A 17255-nucleotide genomic window follows, 5' to 3' on the forward strand; every position below is an offset into this window, starting at 1 on the left:
TTCTCTACTTCATAAACAGCTGCGACTCTGAGTCTTAAACCAATTGCTTTCTCTCTCTCTCTCTCTCTCTCTCTCTCTCTCTCTCTCTCTCTCTCTCTCTCTCTCTCTCTCTCTCTTTCTTTTTGACCAAGAAAGTTACCCTTTTCCCAGAGAAATTGTTTGATGTTGAGAAAATTAAATGTAGGTAAATCTCCTTATGCAAAATGTGAACATGAACTGATGTGACTCTGTGACTTCTAAGGTGTAGCGTGTCCTCTAGAGAGCTGCCCAGTGGCCGCCATGGTGCTGGGAGCAGATCTGATTTCCTCTCTGACGCTTCCATTTCCTTTGTGCTCACAAGACTGGGGCTCACCCCAAAAGCATGGCACTGATGGGCTCTTGTGGGGGGGGGCTGCAGCCTGCGCTCTTGTTCAGGGATTGCTTTTGTTCAACTTGTTTCTTTCAGGAACTATTTGGGGTACTTCTTTTAAAGCCTGTGAGGGAACAGCATCCCTAAAATAGCCGAAGAAAAAGAACATGTTTGAAGTTGAGTGAAGGAAATGTACAGGGTTTAAAAATAACCTCTCAAGCTAGGTGTGACGGTTGGCGCACATCCCGACCGCTTGCGGTCCGATCCCTGCATTTGAGAAGCTGACACAGGAGGATCTCATCTCTGAGGCCAGGCTGGGCAGCGTAGTGAGGTCAGGGCTGGGGTGAAGCCGAGTGGTTGGCCTCTCGCCTAGGATGAGTGAGGTCTTGGGTTCAAGCTAAGCCCCCAAACAGGAAGGGCTCTGTCTCCGATCTTGTTTGTCAGTTAACTCAAAACTTGTTATATGACTCAGAGAAAAAATGACCAAAGTTTCAGTGATGACAAAACTTGTTAGCCTTTTCCTCACCAGCCTCTCCTGCTCCATCGCCTCTTCCTCCTCTTTATCTCTTCCGCCGCCTCTTTCTGTGTATATTGATTTAGGTCCCTCCCTCCCTCCCTCCCTCCCTCCCTCCCTCCCTTCCTCCCTTCCTCCCTCCCTCCCTCCACTCCCCCCTCCCCCCACTGAATTTAGGGCCCCACACGTGCTGCCAGGCAAGTGCTCCATCACTGAGCTCTATTCCCAGCCCTACATACTTTTTGTAAATGTAAATCTCTGATTCCTTTATGGGAGCAGTCTTATTAAGATAGGGGGAAAAAAATCTGACTTGATTTCTGAACCCTGTAAGCAACACTGTGTGTTAAATCGTAGCTAACGGCAGGAGTCGGCTACTTGTCTTCATACCCAGGAGACAAGTCCAGAGACTGTTGAGCTAAAGGGATGCTGTTTTTGATAATGGGAGTTAAACCTCAATGTATTTAGTGCATAGAAGTCACTTCTGCAGGCATCTTGAGAGTTGGTTCTCTGTGACAGCTGTTGACTGGGAATATCTTTTCAGGAAAAATGTTTCAGGCTCCAGACCTCACTCTGATTGTGGAGTTCATCTTTATGTTTTATAAGGAGAAACCTATTGACTGGCTCTTGGACCACATTCTCTGGGTGAAAGTCTGCAACCCTGAAAAAGATGCTGTAAGTTAATTTTCCCTGCGGTCCAGGGGACACTTTTTCTTTTCTTTTTGAGACAGGCTCTCACTATGAGGCCCCAGGCTGGCCTAGAACTGAAGATCCTCCTGCCTCAGCTGCCTGAGTACCTGGATTGCAAGCACGTACCATGGTGCCTGGCCTGAAGTTTCCCTTCTGTGTTTCCTTTATGAAAGTAACTTTGAAGTAGATCTTGATAACAAGTTAAATAAAGCCATGGCAGGAAACTGTTTACTCTTCACGAGCTCGCCTTCATTATGAAGCCAATCCTAAGATCCAGTGTTAGAAAGGGGTGTGTGTGTGTGTGTGTGTGTGTGTGTGCGTGCGCGTGCTGTAGGGGTAGAGTGCTTTACACAGCATTCCTGAAGGTCCTCTGTTCAGTCTTCAGTCCTGGCAATGTATGTATATGCAGATATAATGCATTTTTTAACGATAGACAATCCCTTAGCCATCCCGTTTCTAAGTGTTGGCTCCCTCATGTATTGCTGAGAAACATTGGGGGATCTTGAGGCTTGCTATCCTGTTCCTATTGGCTATAGGCAGCCATCAGACCCGGCTTATGGCGGGTGTCTTGTGTTCTCTCTGTTCTGTTGTTGTTTTTTTTCTTTTGGGATAGTATCAGACCCCAGTACCCCTGAAGTATCAGATAGCAGTGTTGCCATGTGCCAACTCACAGGACTCTTCAGTGTCAGACTTGCACTTTATTGCGGAATAATAAAATCAGATTCTTTTAAACGTCTAGAAACATTGTGACAGACAGAAGGCAAATCTACGAATCCGCTTCCGACCCTCCCTCTTCCAGCACGTGGGTCTACATTCATCACTGTCGGGGAAAATTCAGAAGCTCACGGTTAGTGATTGGACATGGCGTTCCCCAGCTGTGTGGGCTGATGTTTAGTGTGTAGATGAGTTACGCATTACCTAACGACACACACATGTCCTCCTAGGATAAAGATTACATGAAACCATTGCTTCTCAAGATCCATGTCAACCCGCCCGCAGAGGTCTCCACTTCCCTGAAGGTATATCAAGGACACACACTGGAGAAGACCTACATGGGTGAGGACTTCTTCTGGGCCATCACCCCCACGGCTGGCGACTACATCTTGTTTAAATTCGACAAGCCGGTCAACGTAGAAAGGTCAGTGGCAAGGGAATTATATCAGCCCTTCTGCTTGAAATGCGCTTTATTTTGTGTGCTTTGCACACAGTAGGTTGAGGTAGTGAGTCGCAAAAGTTTTGGTTATAAATTAATTCATATGGCTGAGTAAGAAAAATGCTCATGTTTTCAGGCATACCATCAGTATTTTAATGTGTTGAATGAATCATTTTTAAATACATTTATCTGTGGGGGGGGGGCAGAGGGCACCATGTGGGAATTGGTTCTCTCCTTCCACTTTGTGGGTACTGGGCATTGAACTCAGGTCCTCAGGGTTAGTAGATAAAATGTCTTTGCTGAGCTGTCTTGCTGGCCTTATGTTGGGTAGATTGCTATTTCTGGACTTAGATTTAATCGGTAATTTTCTTACTCTAATTTAGACGTCTTCTCGAAATCTAAAATAATTTTCGAGTCTTAATCTTAGACTATCTCCAAACACAGGGAGAGCAGGTTATTAGCCCAGCAATTGGTTGAAATGGCAGATGTTCCTAGCCAATAGTTTTGCTGGTGCAGGTCATTTTTTAGCATGCCATAGGACTTTCCAGCCCTTTTAGGTTTTGTGGGATTCACACCCATTTTACAAAATTCAGAACTATTTTCTGTAGCTAGAGTTTTCCTGGTCCTGCCTGGCCCACGGTCAGGACAAATTTCTCTGACCCGCCAGTCCCGCAGCTGCTCAGACTCAACTGAGTAAACACACAGAGACTTATATTACTTATAAACTGTATGGCTGCAGCAGGCTTCTTGCTAACTGTTCTTATATCTTAAATCAACCCATTTCTATTAATTGATAAGTTGCAACATGGCTCGTGGCTTACTGGTATCTTAACATTTTCTCATGGTGGCGGCTGGCAGCGTCTCTCCGCCTCAGCCTTCCACTTCTCAGAATTCTCCTCTCTGCTTGTCCTGCCTATACTTCCTGCCTGGCTACTGGCCAATCAGCATTTTATTTACACAGAGCAACATCCACAGCAATTTTCTTCTGTTTTTTTTTTTTTTTAATTTAATATTCATGGCCCCTTCAGTTCCCCCTGCTTTGACTAGAATGTCAGTGGCACACTTACTATAATGGAGTTCATGTCCAGTAGTGTATGTAGGAATTCCTCTGACTTCTGTGTGCTATTCATGCATCCTGCTACCATACTGACACAGACCCCATGAGTGGGGCTGGAATTTGGGTGTGACTTATTGTTATTTTTATTTTTGTGTTGAGGTGGGTGCTCATATGTGGAGGCCAGAGATCAACCTCAGGTATCTTCTCACTCAATCTGTTTGAGGCAGGGTCTCTTACTTTTTCCTAGAACTCACTGGTTTGAGTAGGCTGGCTTTTTTACATGGGTTCTGGGGATCGAACTGAGGTCCTTGTGCTTGCATAACAAGGATTTTTACCAACTGAGCCATCCTGGAAGCCAGCCCTCTTCTTCACCATGGCTTCCTTCACTTTGACATACTTAACTGAGATACAGAATGAACAGTGGTTGTGTGAACCAGCATTCTTTGGCAGGGATACATTTTAGCATATTTCTCTATGCACCAGTACCTTTACCTCAAGTTCCAGGTATTTGGGAGGATTGTTGGGAGATCAGCTGTTCAAAGTCAGAATGGGCAACAGCAAGATCTTGTCCCCAAAATAACAGCAGGCATTGGAGAGGTGGCCCAGTGGGTGAGAATGTGTACAGCTCTTGCAGAGGACCCGATTCTTAGTGCCCATATCATGTGGCCCACAATGCCCTTAATTCTAGCTCCAAGGAATCCAATGATTGTAGTCAGAAAGTTCTCTCCTGCCTGACTGTTGCCAAATATACAGCAGAGGCTTAATATTACGTATAAATGCTTGGCCAGTAGCTCAGGCTTATTACTAACTAGCTCTTACCCTTGAATTAACCCATAATTCTTATCTATGTTTAGCCACATGGCTTAGTACCTTTTCTCAGTGCAGTGTTCTCATCTTGCTTCCTTTGTGTCTGGCTGACGATTCCTGACTCTGCCCTTCCTCTTCCCAGAATTCTCCTGGTCTGGTTGCTCCACTTACACTTCCTTCCTAGCTACTGGCCAATCAGCATTTTATTAAACCAATTCGAGTGACAAATCTTTACAGTGTACAAGAGCATTATCCCACAGCAAATGACCTTTGGCCTTTGTGAGTTCTGCAGTCCTGCGCACATGAACACACACACACTCTCTCTCTCTCTCTCTTTCAAAATATAAAAGTGAAAGCAGTATTTCTCATCTGAAAATGCTAGGAAAACCTCTTCTGCACAGTTTAAAAATCGAGTTCCTGTCGCAGGAGATGTTTGCCCACAAATACCACACTCGAAGCAAGTTGTCACTTGTAACCATTCCCTGGCTGAGGGTTTTTCATGTGCAGGATGCCTTTGTCAATTCTCATAAATTTATAGTCGTGAGTGGTGCGTGGGCATAGCTATATGCAATAGCAGAAACTCATGTTGCAAGTTAATTGGTCTTGGTAAAGGCGGGTAGACTCTAGGAATCCAGGGAGCCAGAATGGGAGCCAAGGTCTTTTCTGACTCCTAAGCCTAGGCTTTTAGACCTCTGATCCAACTAAACTAACAGGGTTATTTTGATTTTAGTTTTGTTGAGGCAAGATCTTACTGTGTGGTCCTGGCTAGCCTGGAATTCACAATGTCAACCATGCTGGCCTCCAACTCACAGGTCTGTCTGCCTCTGCTCTGGAGTGCTGGAATTAAAGGCATGTGCCACCACGGGCCGCTCTTGTGAGACATACTTTATATGTCCTAGCGCTTTGTACATGCCAGGCAAGCGTTCTACCGCTGCGCCAAACTCATAACCCTAAAGTGAGGCTCTCAGTGAGCCATGACCCATGATTGTCCTCTGAAGACTCTGTGACACAAGATGCCACACTCTAAGAAAGGTGCTGTACTTGTGATTGTCGTGATTGTGGGTTTGTGTGGACAAGGTTGCCAACGGGTCAGACTGTGGACACTTTTGTGTTTAGTGTGGCAGAGATCACACACAGCCTGGGGCTGCGTCCTTCAGTCTTAAGTTTCCCAGAGCATTCTGAGTCAGCTGGGTTCTGGTGTGGTTATCCTGGGCCAGAAACCTTCTAAGAGCTCACTCTGGGGTGAGGGTGTGTTCTTGAAACTTGCACACTCTAACTCCTGTTTCCATTCTGTGGTGTGTATTTCCAGTTATTTGTTCCACAGTGGCAATCAAGAACACCCAGGAGACATCCTGCTAAACACAACAGTGGAGGTCCTGCCTCTAAAGGTATGGCTGCTGCTGCTCCTCATGCTCTAGTTTCGTTTCTGTTACTGTGATAAGATGCCCTGACAGAAAGCAATTTAGGCGGGGAGAGAGGCTAAGTTTAGCTTACAATTCCAGATTATAGGTCATCATTGGGGGGAAGTCAGGCAGGAATTTTAAATATCAAGTTACATCAAATCCACAGTCAAGAGCAGAGAGAAATGCTTGCATGCAGCCTGTCATGTATGTATGTTCATGCCCAGCTCAGTTTCTCCTCTCTTACGTGGTTCAGGGACCCTACCTAGGCAGAATGGTTCTGCCCCCAGTGGGCTGGGTCTTCCCAAATCAATTAAGATAATTCCCACAGATATGCTCACAGGCCAACCCAGTACAGATAGCCCCTCACTGAGAATTTCTTCCCACTGATCTCTAGTTGTGTCACGTTGACAATTAAAGCCAGTTGTCACAATGGATACTTAAAGGTTGTTCTTATTTATGAGGCAAACAAAAATTCTCACGAGATGTAGGACTTTGATGGTGGGTGGTAATCAAGTTTTTAAAATATTGATACCTGATATTAATGTACCCATTTGCTTCATCCATAGTCTTCATTTTGCTTTCTTCTGGAAAAATAATACAGTTGTTTATATTAAGAAAAGGACCCACATTTTACCACAGTGTTTACTTTGTATATTTTGAGTCCCACAATACCAGGTGGACATCTGAGTGCCTGATGGGGAATGCACAAAGTTAATTCACTGGTCTGGAAGAAATGCCTACATTTTGTTCAAGTTAACATGCAGGCTTCATTTTCTGACCCTTGGTATTCTGTGTAGACTGAGAGGGTAGTTAAAGTTTCACTAACACATTTTTAGAATTCTCAACCGAGATGCCATTTTTTCCTTCATAGTTGTGCCACAAAAGCAGCTTTTATATACAGAGTCAGGTGTGCTTTCAACGGGCATAATTCCCTATACAATCGTTTTATTTTATTTTAGAGCGACAGTTTGGAAATCAGCAAAGAAACCAAAGACAAGCGATTACAAGATGGCTATTTCAGAATAGGTAATGTCTACTTCCTAACCCGCCCCCATTCCTGCGCTGACTCTTAAAGTCTCTGACCTGACGGAGTTTCGGATCCCAGGTGGATCCCCTGGCTTCTCGGCTTTCTCTGTCACCTGTGTCATGGCTGTACGTCAGCGACAGCGAGTCTGCCTTTGCTGTGTCTTTCTGTCCATCTCTGTCTGGATGTCCTCGACTACCACATGCCAGTCTACCTGGTTTCTGACCCTCCCTCTGGAGTGTGCCCTCTGGGTTGTGTTGCTGGCTGACACTGGCACCGGAGGAAGCCTTGGAGGGTGTTAGGGTTAGTAAATGGAATCAGGGTTCAGCTGGATGTCACCTGGGAAAGGACCACAGGCCAGTGTGTGGAAGGAGTAGGGCCATGGCCAGGGACCTCCGAAGTCCCGTTCTGTGTCTGTAGTCTGGGATTTTAATTGTGACCAAATACAGGGGCTTCACATCTTGGTGAGTGCAAAGTCAAGACAGGAGAGAATGGAGACAGAGTTAGGATTTGACAGCAGGCGAGGTAGTCACGGGGTTTCCAAAGCAGTGCTCTCTCTTAACAAAGGAACTGTGGAATTTTAGTTAGTGAGCTGGCACACATTCTCGCACAGATTAGGCCATCCCTGAGCACGCGCGGTTTCGGAGTACAGTCTTGAGCTTGCTCAGTTACGGCGATGGAGCGTGTGCTCCAAAGATTGACGTGATGGGCAGGAATGCCTCTGGCATGCTCAGCGTGCCCTCTGGAGATTGAGCTGTATGTTAGCTAGCAGCCACTCTGGTGTCTTCCTCCTCCTGTTTTCTCCTCCTGTCATCTAAGACTTACCTACTTCATTAAATACTTAGTGGCTTGAACTCTGTGGGAAGGAGAGAGAAGAAGGAAGGAAGGAAAAAAAGGAGAGGAAAAGGAGGAAAGAATTATTTCAAGGAAGTTTCATAGTCGATGCTGGACTGTGATAGTAGGTGTTATAGGCATAAAGTTCTTGTTGATGGCTGACTGGGTAAAGGAGTCACAGCCAAAACCTATTGTGAAACTCAGAACTCTCTTAAGCTAATACAATATCTAACCTCGTTTCTTTAGGAAAATAAGCAGCAGATAGTATAATCAGCTTCTCTAAAGGACACGTACAGAGAGGGGGAGGGGATACACCTCCCAGGGCAGAAGTACCATGGCAACAGAGGTTTGGAAATGCTTCACTGCGAATAAAGAATTGCTGTATTTCAAAATCAATCGAACTGTGTGAGAGGCTTCTTCCTCTAGCTGGAAGTGATTCATCTCCAGTGTAATAATGTGGCAGAAAGTGAATAGCAAAGCAAAATAAATATGTAAATAACTTCCAACTGGCGAGTATGTGCCACTGAGATCACATGTGTGTGGCCCTGCAGCATATCTCCGTTGGTAAGGGCACTTGCCACCAAGCCTGATGACTCACGTTCAGTCCTCTGGACCCACATGGAGGGAGAGAATCAGCTCCTAAAGGTTGTCCTCATGCACACACTGGGGTATGCACACCCCACACAAACACAAACACAAATGTATCTTTTCAAATATTACATGTTGGTCGATTCATACTGGTGCTTGGTATTACCTGGGCTGTGTGAAGGGGTGTCTCGAGGACACAGTCCAGAAAACATCTGTCACCAGTAGGTCAGCAATGACAGACATTTGCAGTGAGTTCCGATGACAGGGAAAAACCAACTCTGAACCCCTCATTTAAGTGGAGTGTTGTCCAGGAATAAGGAACTGCCTTCATCTCCTCGGCATGGCTGTACTCCAGAACACGTAGGTGTGTGGATTTCATCCATACAGATGAGGCAGAGATCTCTTCTGTTTAGCGTCCTCACCTGTCCTGTGGCCCACAAAGAATGCCCTTCATTGAGAAGTTTGCTGACCTCTGGCTTGGAGAACTTTGCCCCAGAAAGGTTTTTTCTTTTCTTCCTTTTCTTTTCTTGTCTGTCTTGTCTTCTCTCTCTCTCTCTCTCCTCCCCCTCTCTGTCTTTCTCTCTCTCTTTTTCCTTCCTTCCTTCCTTCCTTCCTTCCTTCCTTCCTTCCTTCCTTCCTTCCTTCCTTCCTTCCTTCCTTCCTTCCTTTTCTCTCTCATCATTTTCTTAAGCCATTTTTATTTTATTTTAAGAAGGACATTATTCTTACAGCAAGAAAAGATGGATATGGGACACATTGCCATTTTGTGGAAGGTCTTGCTTCTTTCTATAGAGGGCCCTTTCTGCTTGTCTTCTGTCTTTAAATTAGTATCTATCATTGTGGAAGATGATGAGTCTCTTGTTTTTAATTACTCTTGAATATTATTAAAGGACCAGCCTTAATAATATACTTCCCAGGGGCTCAGAAGAGAAACTATGAATGGCAAGAACTATTTTGGGGAAATAGAATCTTAGCACACTGAGCTCTTTAGTCCATTTGCTTTTTTTCCTGGGATAAAATCCTGTCTACACAGCTACAGTTCTGTACTCAAGCCTAGTTCCTTTCTCACCTGATTTGTCTCTACCTTTATCTGCTGTCCCCTCTAAGTTCTATCTTAATTCTCTCATCTAAGTTCTGCCTCATCTAGGTCCTTCTCATCTCGTTCTTATCCATCTAGTACTTTCCCATCTGTCTCTTCCTCATCTTCCTCTATCCTGACCTCCAGTTCTCTAGTCAAAAATCCTCTCCAGCCAAAATCCTAATATCCTCTCTTCGTTCTCTTTATACCTCAGTTCTCCTTAGTCTCTGAGGTATTCAGTTATAAACCCAAGGCCACAGCGATCCTCTGGTAGAGCAAGGTCACCAGGCTTGAATTCCTATGGGATCATAAAGGCAGGTAAGATTTTTCCTCAGGTAGTGGCTGGCAGGCTTTCTTTTACAACCCAAATGAGTGCTAATGATCGGTTAGTCAAGAAGGGAATTTATATGCTCAATCTGCATTCCTAGAAGTGGTTAGGTAAGAAGTTAGGAGTCTATTAATAAGGCTGTAAGGAAGGAGGGTCTCACTGTAAATTGCGCAAGAAATAAAGCTAGCCTCCTGACCTAGGAGACGGGTGTTGTTTCCTTTGGCCTTGGATGCTTGATAGATATTTTAGATAAATACACTGTTAGAGTTCTTGGAAGCATGCATAGCATTACAAGAAAGTCACTGTAGGAACCAGCTAATATATACACAAAAGCTAAAATATCACCAAGACTTCTTAAGCCATGGCTTGGCCTTTGAAGAAGTCCTTGACTTTTCTAAGTAGTAGCTTTTTTGATAGTAGCTGAATTCCATTACGTTTTTCTGCGGCTTGCAGCAAATCACACATATTTATGTTTATTTGTGTGCTCGCACACACGCACCAGAGTGAGTGAGTGTAGGTGGAGCTCGGAGGAAATCTTGCAAAAGTCAGTTCTCTCCATCATGTGAGTTTGGAGGCTTGAACTAAGTTTAATTAGGCTTAGTGACAAGTGCCTTCATCCTCTGAGTGAGGTGTCACTGGCCCAAATAATGGGCGTTGTTATGATATGTTCAGACATGTGTCTAATATCCTTTGATTTTATTGACTGTCTTTTCTGCCTTCCACTGGTCCAGTTGCTCTTCCCAAATAGAGGCTTTTTTTTATTTGTGTCATATTTTAAATCTAGAGCCTGTATATGAAAGAAGAATGCAGTGTCTGTCTTTGGGCATCTCTGTTGCATATTTAGATTCCTTTGGGTGTGTGCCCAGGAGGCTTCTGTAGTAATTCTGCTCTTCTTTGGAGAATTCTGCTTCTATAGTTGTACCTGCCTAGATTCCCCACCAATGTTTAGGGCTCCCTTCTCCCCAGCATCCTGTCTAGAATTGTTTTCTTAATCATAGCCATTTTGCCTGGGGTGAGGTAGACTTTCAGTGTGGTTCATTTTTTTTTTTTAAAAAAGGAATTTTGTTGTTTTTTGTATTTGATTTTTGAGACAGGGTAGCCCTGGCTGTCCTGGAACTTGCTATGTAGACCAGGCTGGCCTCAAATTCAGAGATTCAGCTGTCTCTGCATGCTGGGATTAAAAGCATGTGCTGCCACTGCCTTTTGTATGTATCTTTTGTGTGTCTATGAGTGTTTGCTTTCATATATGTATATACACCATGTGTGTTGTATGTGGTGCCCATAGAAGACAGAAGAGGGCATTGGGTCCCCTGGGACTAGAATTATGGATGTTTGTGAGTTACTATGTGAGTGCTGGGACTTAAACCTAGGTACTCTGCTAGAATCATCTCTCAGGCCCTTTACTATAGTTTTGATTTATGTCTTCCTGATGGCTAAGGAATATTGAGTTGAACATTTTTCTATGTATTTATTGGTCAGTTATTGAACAATAACTGTTTAACTTACTTGCCATTAATTGGATTATTTGGTTTTTGGTGATTATTGTTTTTGTTTTCTATATATATTCTGGATAGTAACAACCTGTTAGATGAATTAGTCTTTCATCTTAATTGGAGTTGTATATGGGAATTGTATAGAGCAGGCAACACATATAAGTTTCTTCTCAGTGGAGCCTTGGAACGATACACATGGACAGACCCTGCCCCAGGCCCAAAGCTCCTGAATATCTGAAATGGTGACGCTCCTTATGACCAACTTAAACTTTGGGGCAGTCAGCTGACTGCTGTTACAAAATGGATTGGGTCAGGTTTGAGTAGACTGTCAACTTGCTGACATCCTGTAGGTGTAAAAACACATATGTCTTCACCATGCCTCTTCGTTCATAGTGGGCAGAAGTGTACCCCCGCTTTACACAGGTTGCCTTGAAGGGCCTTAAGAGCACATCAGTCCATGGAACTTCAAAAGCTGAATAAAAACACACCGATGGGCTTAAACTCACTTCTTTCCTGTCTAAAGATATCCACTAGAAACGTTTTGCCTTCGGTGGTGCTTTATGATCATGTCAGACTCTCCAGCAAGTCTTTAACAATTACTTTCTGTTTGTGAAGGAAAATTTGAGTATGGTGTTGCAGAGGGAATCGTGGACCCTGGTCTAAACCCTATTTCAGCCTTTCGACTTTCGGTTATTCAGAATTCTGCTGTTTGGGCCATTCTTAATGAGGTAAGCAGATATGCAGTCTGCACAGCCACGCAGCTGCTGCCTTTTTTTTTTTTTTAATTGCATTTTGGTTTTGCAATTCAAGCCTTCTGGGAATTGTGAATTAGCTGCTTTATCAAATCTTTCATTATTTTGTATTTCAGATTCATATCAAAAAAGTCACCAATTGATCTTCTAAGAAACCAACACATCCTTCCTGTGACTGTCGATTAAAGATAGTTAGCACGGCCTTTTCTGTTGGGACTTGAACACTACCTCTCGGGAAGCTACTGTAGATAAGATGATTGTCATTTCCACTCAGACAGGGACTCTTCCCATGGATAACTGCATTCATTGGAAACTAAGCTGTCCTCCAATTTGAACTTGACACAAACGTTTTACAATTCTGACAGCCTGTTAATATGACTGGGACTATTTTGGTATTATACTAATACATAAGAGTTGTACATATTGTTACATTCCTTAAAATTTGAGAAAACTAATGTTAAATACATTTTGTGAAGGGGGTACTTTTGAAGTTCATTTATTTTACTATTATAGACCCTCTTTTATAGATGATCAGGGATTATATATATATATGAATATAAATATAAATATATAAATACACATAAAGATGTTATGGAGTTAATTTATTAGAAACACAGTAAGAAGTACATATTTTTGTGCAGTAAATTTTTGAATCAATACCTTTTTTTGAAAAAGCGGTTCCCTGGCTTTTTTAAGTTCTTTCTATATTTTTTTTTTTTTTTGGAGATGCAGACATTACAGATCAATGCCATTTTTTCCAGTGCACTGCCATTCCAGATTGGTTCTAGATGGGTTTCTTAACTTGAAGTACTTTTATAATCACAGCAATTCTGAACAAACTATTTTCAGAGGCATTTGTCATTCCTTAAAGCCAAGATTTTCAAAGACCAGTGTCCTCTTGAGGGTTCTTTTACTGTACTGTGTATGGTGTGTAGCCACAGAAAACCAGTGTGATCCCCAGTGTCCTGGTGGGAGGTCCCTGTCTGAGTCTCCACACACAGAATCCTTCAGGTTTCTTCTGGTGTGGGTGATGAGACTCCTTTCCTTTTTAAGCTGTCTTTAACCAGTAGTGAGACACCGTGTCTCTTTTGTCCTTTTATACCCACCCGTGTTAGGTTTTGGAGTTCAGACATTGTTTTCTAGGTAATGCTGTTGTGTGAATCATAATGGGTATAATTTTCAAACCAAAACTGTACTGTGGGGCTCTGGTGAAAGGTAATTGTAGCGCTTGTATGTTTCCATGGAATGATTTGCTGTACTGTATCATGAACTTGGAAGTAAATGCTGTGTCCAGAGTGCTTATGCCTCCTTACCCTGCAGTCCCATACAGGACCAGCTCGTGAAACTGCTTTACAGTTAGGAAGGCTGAGCCAGTCTACTCTGGTAATCCAGGGGCTGCAGATGTCCAGCAGATATGGTAGAGGCCTGGAGCTGTGGGAGGTCCTAGCTGGTGGTCTCCAGCCTGGAGCTTTCTTAGTTGCCCTAGTGGATGGGACACATAGCACTAAACAGCTATTTTGCATGCCGTGTTCTGACTGGGAAAATATAGATTTTTAAATACTACTGTGCTCTGTGTCAAAGCCCAGCTGACGTTTTTCTTGGGGTTTTGTAAATTTCCCTCTCATTTCCTTCAACTTTTTATTTTCTTCTCTGATTTCTTAAGCCCATTTCCTAAGACACAAGCAAATTCCTTTGAAAAGAGGAATACCTTTTCATTATAAAATTTGAGCATTATCTCCAACACTAAGTGACCGCTAAAGCAGCAGCTTCACAGATGGGGAGACCACGCGGATGGGCACCAGGGGCTCTGGTTGAAAATCCAGCGAGACCAGTGTAACCCCCGCCACCATTTGAATGGCCCTCCATGGCTCTTTGTGCACATCTTCTCACTCCAACTCCACTTGTCCCTCTTGCTACTAGGGACCTTTGTAGCCAAGTCTTCTCCTTCATTCAGGGAATCTCTCGCTTTTCTCCATGAGCTTGTTCCCAGTGCCTAGAACATGTCTGGGCCTGGGCAGGCTCTGTTGGCACCTGGGTCATTTCTCTCTTAGCTCTGTTTGCCTGCCATCCTTGCCATGCCTGGGCGCACACACACGCACTCTGTGTCTAGTTTCCCTTTGTGGTGTGTGTTCTCGGACACACTCCATGCTCTGGAGGCCAGCTCTCCCGTCTTCCACCACAGCAGGTGCTCATCTGACCCTCAGTGTCCGTCGCTTTCTCCTTTGTGCCCAGTACAGCACTAGACAATTGAAGCAGATGTGCTTTCCCCAGGCCGGAAGTTTTCGCGGGAGCCCTGGAGGGTGGTGAGAGGGAAGCTCAGAGGAGGGGAAGCCAGAGTGCCTAGGACTGCAAGGTGTCCACATGATACCTCAGAGGCCACCAACCCACTTGCCCCTGAATAGTGAACGGAAAAAGTGCCAAAGGCAGTACTAATTCTGTAAAGTAGGCCGTGCTTGGCATCTGGTATGTATTTCAGATAAATTAGACTCCAGAGTAGTGCTGGCCCCTACAGAAGGCACAAAGCACATGGCAGCTGTTGAAGCTGAGTTCTGTGGCCACAAGCTCAGTGGTCACATGTGGCCAGCAGCCACCATATTGTATCTGAGAAATATGGTACATTGTCATCATGGTGGGAGCCAGCCACTGTGGTGTTGAGTGTAAATATGAACATTCTAGAAAGAAGGAGTAATGCATCCTGCTGCTGTGATTGAAAGTAGACCTGTGGATTCATCATAGTCCAGGTAAAGGTGCGTATTTTGGTGAGAAGGCCAAGATTGCCTGGCTCGGTGTTACCATTTTTCCCAGCATGCATTGTATCAGTGTCAAGAGATATGTTTGGTTAAGAAGCATGAGAAAGAGCAAATCCAGATGGGTAATTTAGCTTGTAGTCTAGATGTGTGTATGTGTGTGTGTGTATGCATCCATTAGGGTGTGTTTGAACAAAGGTTCTCAGTGGTTTTTGAAATTTCAAAGAGCTGTCAGGAAAGTGGTAGACTAGAGTTCTTTTTAGTCTTTCATACTCATGAAAAATAAAGTTCTCAACAGTGCTATTCTTCAAAAAGTGTGGCTATGTGGAAAGAGTATGTTCAGGTGGTCATCCCAGTTAATAGTCTGTATTTGTGGTATGCAGGATTCTAAGAATGACTCCTCCCATGACCTTGTAGAATATCCTCCCCTTCTCAGTGTAGCAAGAGCTGCGACCATGATCCAGGGTCATGTCTTGTTACTTAGCAAAAGGGAAGTGATCTGTGGGTGACCGATCCAATCGTCTGAGCCGTGTCAGGCTAGTGGAAGTGAGGGAGAAAGCAGTAACAGAACTCTGAAACACCATCGCATGGAAGGGGCACCCGGAAGGACTGCAGGTGGCCTGCCTTAATGATTGGAAGCTTGTTCCCAGCTGAGGAAGTAGGAGCTGCCGTTTTTTCCAGACAACTTTACCCCCACACTTACCCAGGCTTGGAAATGGACATCTCCAGATGAGAGGCCAGCCTGGCAAGCACCTTGACTGCCGCTGTGTAAGACAGCCCGGGGAAGCCTTGCACAACAGTGAGATAATAATGGTGGTGCTCTCAGTGGCTAGATGTGTGGTGTTTTGTAACAAGCAACAGAAAAGGAACTTCAGACAGTTCTGAGAAGACTTCATATTTGATTGCCTGCAGTAGGTTACTTTTTTTTTTTTTTCAGACAGGGTCTCACCTTGCACCCCAGGCTGGCCTTGAACTTCTGTGCTCCCAGTTCTGCCTCTCAAGTGCTGATGTGCATCACCACGCCCCACTTGTTGATATTCTTTGATAGACATACAGAGTAAACTCATTCCTAGCAAGTCTCATTCCTGGCTCTCAGCTGGAATGTTCTGTGCCAGAGACCCCCATCTCCACTACAGGTTAGATTTGTATTCGTGGTTTGGGAAACAGCTGCCAGGATGAGACTGTGGGTGTGGGAGCATCTTTTTCTCCTAGATGAGGTTAAAGTGCACTGACTTTGGGCCTGTCAGAAGCACTTGAAAGAGGGATGAACCTTGGTATTTTAGATCAGATTGAAAAGGAGAAAAATCCCTGCCTGTACATTCACTCCCAGGCGGGCCCAGCCTTCTGACCCCGCAGCATGGCGCTGTCATCTAGAGTTCACACTCGAGAACAACACCGTCCAGTTATACAAACAGAAAAGGGAAATGTTAAAAACCTTTAAGTTTACAATTTTGTATTGTGCCATTCATTGCTGTCCTGGGCCATGGGCTGAACATACCTGCTAGAGCTTAGGCTCTCGTAAGTAATTTTTAAAAATCACTTAGTTCAGTAGCTAGCTAGCACAGCATAAACCCTGGATGTACCAACCAAGGCTTTGTATTTAGATGCTTTCCAAAATACTTCCGATTCCAAGCCATTCATTGCTAGCGAAGTTTATTTTTATTTGGTTCACTCATTTGTGCTTATTTTTTTTTTTTATCATACTGCCGTAGCCTTGAAGGGAAACGAACAGAACTAAAGGAGTTGAAGGTTAACCACTGTCAGGTCTCACAGCCTTGTGTTGTCGTCATCTTCATATGGTAAGGGATCTTAAGTCCCAGCTCAGCCCTTTTCTAGAAAAGGGCATTCCCAAGCTACGTAACAACACTTATAGCCTGTAAAATTTAAACTTTGATAGTTGTGAGGATTTAAATGATTAATCTTAACAGATATATGCTATGCTAAATATGCTCAATTTAATGCATGTGAACATACAATGCTAAAAAGATGACCAGTCTTTTACAAAGACCAAAAAAAATAAAAACCAAAAAAAACAAAACAAAAAAAACCCTACAAAAAAGCCAAACCAAGGATTTTGTTTCCCGTGCCCCTGTACCACCACTAGCTAAATGAAGCCTTGTTTCTGAAATACTCCCTTTCTGAGTGTTTGCACTACCTAAAGCAGCTCCTGCGAGAATAAGCAGCAGGAACACACTACAGGCAGCGTGTGCCCGTGTGCCCAGTGTCGGACAGTAACCTGAGTTGGGTGGGGGGGGGCATGCGTGTAGGGAGCCACGCCCACTGTGAGCATGGTGGGATATGCAGTGGGGCTCCAGCTGCTCTCAACGAACAGCTGGCTCATTGTAGGGACAGCTTGTGGATGCTAAGGAGGCCACTTGCTTTGGCTGCTGCTGCTAGTCCAGTTGAACTAGCAATTAGCACTTGGTCCCAGAATGAAAGCG

The 17255-nt window shown here is 44.1% G+C and overlaps 1 protein-coding gene across 1 annotated transcript in view; it reads left to right on the forward strand.

Annotated features, from left to right (window-relative positions):
* Mgat4a (alpha-1,3-mannosyl-glycoprotein 4-beta-N-acetylglucosaminyltransferase A) overlaps window positions 1–13363 on the forward strand; it is a 107957-nt gene extending 94594 nt beyond the window's left edge. Inside the window, exons 10-16 of the mRNA XM_076557478.1 lie at window positions 1405–1535; window positions 2290–2397; window positions 2495–2688; window positions 5877–5955; window positions 6930–6996; window positions 11931–12043; window positions 12184–13363. Of these exons, the coding sequence (XP_076413593.1) occupies window positions 1405–1535; window positions 2290–2397; window positions 2495–2688; window positions 5877–5955; window positions 6930–6996; window positions 11931–12043; window positions 12184–12210 (719 nt within the window). The 3' untranslated portion in view covers window positions 12211–13363. The remainder of the gene's footprint in view (window positions 1–1404; window positions 1536–2289; window positions 2398–2494; window positions 2689–5876; window positions 5956–6929; window positions 6997–11930; window positions 12044–12183) is intronic.
* The last annotated feature ends 3892 nt before the right edge of the window (window positions 13364–17255 follow it).

The sequence above is a fragment of the Peromyscus maniculatus genome, chromosome 21 (assembly GCF_049852395.1).
Source record: "Peromyscus maniculatus bairdii isolate BWxNUB_F1_BW_parent chromosome 21, HU_Pman_BW_mat_3.1, whole genome shotgun sequence".
Classification (NCBI taxonomy): Eukaryota; Metazoa; Chordata; class Mammalia; order Rodentia; family Cricetidae; genus Peromyscus; species Peromyscus maniculatus.